Source organism: Prinia subflava, chromosome 22, assembly GCF_021018805.1.
Source record: "Prinia subflava isolate CZ2003 ecotype Zambia chromosome 22, Cam_Psub_1.2, whole genome shotgun sequence".
In the NCBI taxonomy this organism is placed as follows: domain Eukaryota; kingdom Metazoa; phylum Chordata; class Aves; order Passeriformes; family Cisticolidae; genus Prinia; species Prinia subflava.
The window spans coordinates 2471320-2477910 of record NC_086268.1 but is presented as its reverse complement, the minus strand read 5'-3'; the positions used below and the strand labels follow the sequence as shown (position 1 = coordinate 2477910).

Below are 6591 nucleotides of genomic sequence, written 5' to 3'. Positions count from 1 at the left end.
TGATTTGCAGCTGTAAACGCCCAGCTGCTGAGGAAAAAGGGAAAAAAAAAGCAAAAATCAGCTTCTTGACTGAAGGAAATGCTGGTGGAATTTTGGTTTGGGATATGGAGAAATGCAGGAGGGTTCAAGCAGGAAATGCACTTGGATTGATGGAATTTCTAAGGCTGGAAAAGCCCTTTAAGATCATTAAATGATAATATTAACCCATCACCCACAATGTCATCACCAAAGCACTGCCCCAAGTGCCACATCCACGGATTTTTGGACATTTCCAGGGATGCTGACTCCCTGTCCCGATGCCTGGCCACCCTTTCCATGGAGAAATACCAAAATATCCAACCTAAATCTCACCTGGAATAACTCAAGGCCATTTCATTCCCAATCCCCTTCTCCCAGGATTATTTTCCAGGGAGGGATGGAATCAGTAAATAGGGCTGGAAACCAGAAAGGTTCTGAACCCCCTCCCAAATCAAAGCTTCATTTTCCTGCTTTGCTGCCCCTGCCTGACCTCGCCAGGGTGGAGCTGAAAGTGGCATCAAAATTTTGGCTCCTTCCAAAAACTCCCCTGAGCCTCTTTTTTAAGTAACAGGTGTCTAAAAATTTTGGAAGATTTGTTAAATCAAACATTTTAACCCAGGCATATGCTGAGTGTTAACCCCAGGCTCCTTCCAGCTCCATTTGGGATGAATTTGAAGGAAACACATCCAAGTTTAGGTTTTTTTGGTTTTTTTTTTCCATTCTGGAGTGCTGGACCCAGCTCTGATGGGAAACATTTCCCCCCAAATTTTTCAGCCCAACTGGCAAAGAATTCCTGCCAGGGACTGGACAACTTCCATCCTACACCAACCTCCCATCAATATTTTGAAAAAAACGTTAAATCCATTGAGGAGTTGACAAAAATAAAAAGGGGAGGGGGAAATTATGGATATTTTCCAGCAAATAGCAAAGGGATCTTTCCTGAGAAAATAAATGGATTAAACAGTTGGTTTTTGTCATTTAGGGACGTGGATGGATAGAATGTCACCCTAATTGCTCAGAAATCCCTGGAATAGTTTGGGTTGGGACTTTAAAGCTCCTAGAACCCAAAAATATTTCAAAATTAGGAAAAAAAATGACTCAAAATGACCCAAAATGACCCAAACCCCACCTGCAATAACTCCTTGAACCCCCCTCGTGTCTTCCCTGCCTGTGGAGAGATGAATTCCAGGATTGTGGATGTGAAATTCCAGGATTTTGGATTTTGAATTCCAAAAGTGCAGCACAGCCCTCCCCCCTCCCCAGCTGGGATTCCAGGGCCACAGAGCTCGGATTTCTCGGAGCTGCTGAGTTTTTGAAACATTTATTTACAGCAAGGCAGTAGAGGGAATATATAAAATAACATTTAAATAGGCAAAACACGAAGAGCATCATTAGGAAAGCGTAATAGAGCTCAGATTACCAATTATAATAAAGTAATAAAGAAATCTCTCAAGGAGCTTCATGTACATAATGCAGACAGGGAAGGAAAAAAAAGAAAAAAAAAGGAAAAACTCCCAATTTTTCAGGAATAAACCTGATTTGTTTTGTATTTTGGTGTTGTTTTTGGTTTATTTATTTTTGCCAGCTTGGCTGTCAGGAAGCATCACCTTCCAGGGAAGATAAAGACAGGAATGTCACCAATGCCAGGGATCCAGGGAGAGCAGAAATCACCAAGCTCTCAGCACAGATGTTCCCTGGGCAAGAATTCGCAGGTTCCTTCCACAGCTGAGTTTTAATTTCACTTCTCTTTTTCTACATTTTTACATTTCTGGGTCTGTCCCAGCGGAGGGGAAAAAGATCCAGCAGAAAAATGGGAATGCAAAGAAATATTTGCGAGATGCTGAGGTGAAATATCACATGGAAGGGTTGTACCAGTAACAGCTCCCAACCTTCAAAATTAATTCTCTTTTAAAAATAACCATAAATTAATAGGATCAATTAATTAATTTAACTGAATAATGGTTCTGGTTGGATTTAAAAGGACAAAGGCAGCAAAAATGATTTGGGATTGAAATTCAACGTGCTCAGAGCAACAAGCTCCTCTGAACTTCTCCCAGAATTCATTAAGTTGGTGCCTGTGACCAGGGCAAGCAGAAATTCCTTAAAAAGGGAAGAATTTTTCCTTAAAAATTTTATTTTTAATAAAAATTCCCTTTCTAATCTCACCTGGCAGCTGCAGAAGCGCCCAGGAGGGCCCTGGGTGTGCAGGACTCAGCTCCTGCAGGGAATGTCCTGAAGGATCAGCTCACTTAGTGCCTGTCAATTCATTAATTAAGTCATAATTCATTAACCTGGAGCAGCAAAAACACGACCAAGGTCCTTCAATCTCTGCAAAAACTCATCAGCCCCACGGAAAATTCCCTTTGCCATCATTTGTCCTTCAAACACTCCGGGCAGGTACGGCCAAACCACCCCAAAAAATCCACCAGACAAAGCTCATTTTCCTTTAAGCTTATTTAATGATATTTGAAACGCTTAAATTTTCTATTTCCCAGGTCCTGAAAACAGATTTCTTTTTTTTTCTTTTTTTTAAGTGACCAATATTTAATTCCAGAAACATACAACCCGATCAGCTAAGTCATAAAAGAGCTATTTTACAAACATACATCTGGATAATTAGAACAATAAAGTCTTTTTAGACATTCAAACATGATCAGTAAAAATACAGGATTATTAATAAAGATTTTTGTGTATTTTTTTTTTTAAAGAATACTTCCAGATTTTTTTTCTTCTCTTTAAAGTAAATCTCTGTTAAGAGTACATGATTGTATGTTGTACAAAGAAAATAAAAATATTCTAGTATGAAGAGAGCTCCACAAGACTTAATTCCAAAGAAAACAGCAGTGTTTTGGCTGCAGTATCCCTTTTGCAGTACATCTGCTTGTCAGTTGGCACCTTGGGGGAAGGGGAGGGAATCCAGGGATTTCTCTGGGAACAGGGAGAAAATGCTGGAAGGAGAAGGAGATAGAAATCAGAATATTCAATTTTAAGAGGACACCGGGACAGGGCAAGTGCTGCCTGAGAGCTCGGAGCTCCTGAGGTTTGCACTCCTCATCCTTCTGCAGGAAAAGGGAATTCCCATTCCAGAAAATTCCACCTGAGCTTTTGGCTTGTGTGACAGCAGAAGGGAAATGACCCTCAGAAGATGTTCTTATATCCCATCCTTGTTCCCAAAACAAGAAATCCTTGTTCTTCTATTTGGGAAAGGGGAAAAAATATTTTTGGGATGAAGGGCTGGGACAAAAAAACTCCAGAGAACTGTTTGGATAAGGGAATGCCCAACTCATCACCAACCAGGGGTAAACGAAAATGAGAATTTCACTTTAAAATAAGGGGAATCTTATGGCTTAAAGGAGGAAAAAACCGTGGGACTCCTGAATAAAGCATGTGAGCTGCAGCTCCTCCCTCCAGCCCGAGGTCTGTGGGGGGAAGGAATTCCCTGTCCCTGCAGGGGAAGGATCCCTGCCCCAAACTGAGAGGTTTGTGTTGGTGAGGCTGATCCAGGGCTGGAAGCACAGCCAGGACAGGCCCAGAGCAGGATTTATCTCCCATAAAATCAGGCTCAGACGAGCTGGGCTTCTCCAACACTCCCAAATCTCTGCCGTGCCCTGCCAGCTGCTCCAGAGGCTGCTGTGCCATCCTCAGCCCGGCACTGAGAGGGGATTGTCCCTTTCTCCACCCTGGAGGTGACAGGGACACAGCTGCCCTCACCCCTGGGCGTTACCCCAGGGCAGAATTCGGGGATTTGGGGGAAAATCAGGCAGGCAAAAAGGTGAATTCCCAAACCCGCTGCGTTCCCAGCTTCCCACTGCTGCCACAACCACCAGAGGTGACACCAGGAGCCACCACAGACCCTGGAATTCTGCCAGCCTGAAAAAACCAAGCGAGGGTTTTGTGTTCAGCCACGAGCAGAGGGCAGGAAGCAGCCAGGGCTCCACAAGCCCCAGCTCTGCTGCTCCCCCAGCACATCCCCTAAAGCCAGGCTGGGCTCCCTCTGCTCTGGAGATCAGGGATGAGCTCCCATCAACCGTGGACGATTTTAGATCACTGAGGTCACAAAAACTGCTCCTGTTCTGGAGTGGGAGGGGGAAAAAGGGGTCCTAAACCAGGTCTGGCTGTTGGCCAGTTCTGCTGGCAGCACTGCAGGCTGGGGGTTCTCAGAGGAAATTTGGATCTTTATAAGCCGGGGAATTGTGAGGCTGGGGTGAGGAGGGAGTGCTGGGTTAATACTGACAGTGATCCCACACAACAGGACAGCCCTTGGGGCATCCCAAAAAACCCAGGGAGCTCCTGGCAGCCTGCAGGAGGCTCTGGCTGGTGCTGGCAGTGCTGATGCTCTTCAAACAAAGAGAATTCCTCCCTCCCCTCCAAGGGCTCCTGGCTCCAACTCCCAGGCCAAAATCACCTCTGCTCCCCTCCTGTCACCTGAGCTCATCCCCCACAGGAAGAAGAGCTGGGATTTTCCTGACAAGGGACAGAGGTGACTCCTTGCCAGCAGCTCAAGGGAAAACGTTTGGAGCAGGAGGACTCTGGTGCTGAGCAAAGGCAGATTTGACAACCCATGGGATGTGCAGGATGCTCAGTTTGGCTGCCTTAAGGAGCTTAAAACTCAGCAAGAGGCTGGAGCAGCCCAGCCCAGTGACACTGGGGACAGCCCGAGCCACCCTGTGCCCAGCAGGACACGAAAAATCCATCACCACCCTCACCTGATACACAAAACTCAAAAAACAAGGAGGTGCCTGAAGCCCAGGGAAGGGGCAGTGCATGAATCCAGAGCTCCTTGCTGGCAGATCCTTGTGAGAAATCCAGCACGGGGGGAATGGATAACGAAGGGGAATGGGCTGAGGGCAGAGGCACAGCTCAGGCTGCCCTGTGACAGCCTGGTGACAGCCTGGTGACAGCCTGGTGACATCCTGATGCCCACCCTGTTCCCATCCTGATGCCCACCCTGTTCCCATCCTGATCCCCACCCTGTTCCCATCCTGGCAGGAATTCCAGCTGCAAACCCCAGCAGGACAGGCCTGAGGAAGTGCCCAAGAGCTGCCTCAGCCCTCTCGGCTCGCCCATCTCTGGGTAAGAACACGTTGGCACGAATGATTTCCAAACAAAATAAAACAAAAATAAAGAAAAATTCAACCAAAACCAAGCCCCACCCCCCAAAAAAACAACCCCAAAGCCCACCCCGAGCCCTCAGCAAGACATACTCCAGGTACTAAAACTTACTGGCCCTATAATCAGCAGTACCTGTGGCTAACTCCACGGCAGCCCTTTTTCATTCAGTAGTGAATCAGGGGCAGAGCTGCCCCACATCTTTGAAACACTTCTGGGTTTGCATTTTTTCTCTTTTTTTTCTTTTTTTTTTTTTCTTTTTGATCCAGAGAAGAGTTACAAAAGTGCTGCAGGTCCAAGTATTTTTATCACTTTACAAAGGAGACAATGATCAAAGCCAACAAAGTCAAGAAAAAAACCCAAAATTAAACCTCTTTCTCCTCTCCCAGCGAAGGAATGGGAAAGGGGAAAAGGAAAATTTGCCCATCTCAAGTGCCTGGCTGTTTAGTGCATGGAAAATTCCCGTTCCACACGTGGTGACATGAGCAATCCCCATGCAGCTGGTTGGATACAGACAAATTCCAGCCATAAATTCCATCCTAACACCTTCATGAGTAGCTCTTGGTAGTCTGAGTGCCAGCAGGGAGTGCAGAGTCCAGTCCAGTGAGGAAACTCCTGCACACGGGTCCCCCCTGTCCCCTCACCAGGCAGGGTGGGCCACATGCAGGGGCCCAGAACTGTCACTACCCAAAAAATAGAACCAAAAAAAAAAAGGCAGATTAAAAAATTAAAATGTGCTTTTGATACACGGAATGAAGTCAAATAAATACATTGATTCTTTTTCTTTTAAATGTCTAAATACATTTTTTTTTATATCCTACACCCAAAGCTCTGTACATTTGGTTTGGTTTTTTTTTTTTCCTGTTCTGAAAACAAAAAAAAAAAAAAAAGAATTTCTGGTAGCAAGGAGAGGAGCAGAATAGAATAGACTCCCTCACTGACAAGATAGTGCAGATGCCCCACAGGAAAAGCACCCCATGCCCACTTTGCTAGAGAATGGTTCCTGTTTGGATGCTCCAAACCCTCATCCCAGAGTCCAGAGGGGAGACAGCGGGTGCTGTGTCCTGATTCTCTCCATCCAATCTTCAGCCACTCCTGGAAACACGACTAGCTTTTGTCTGAGGGAGGGGAAAAAGGGGAAAAAACAAAGGGAAAAGGTGGTGAGAGAGAGGGATGCACTGAGAGATGGGTGTGTGGCATTTCTGACCATCCTACATGAGAGCTCCACACCCATTTCACCTCCAAACCTTGGCAGGGGCTCAGCAATTCCAGCTGGAGGCTGCCTGAGGCACCCAGAGCCATCCCAGGGCCAGCAGAGCCATCCCGGGGCCAGCAGAGCCATCCCGGGGCCAGCAGAGCCACCCCAGGGCCAGCAGAGCCATCCCGGGGCCAGCAGAGCCACCCCAGGGCCAGCAGAGCCATCCCGGGGCCAGCAGAGCTGTCCCAGGGGCAGCAGAGCTGTCC

At 46.6% G+C, this 6591-nt stretch overlaps 1 protein-coding gene across 2 annotated transcripts in view; it reads right to left on the bottom strand.

Annotated features, from left to right (window-relative positions):
- Nucleotides 1–2457: 2457 nt before the first annotated feature.
- The window catches only part of ARHGEF12 (Rho guanine nucleotide exchange factor 12), a 79611-nt gene continuing 75477 nt past the window's right edge, over nt 2458–6591 (bottom strand). For both annotated transcript variants that reach the window (XM_063417986.1, XM_063417988.1), the window contains one exon: nt 2458–6245. In XM_063417986.1, the coding sequence (XP_063274056.1) occupies nt 6235–6245 (11 nt within the window). In that variant the 3' untranslated portion in view covers nt 2458–6234. The remainder of the gene's footprint in view (nt 6246–6591) is intronic.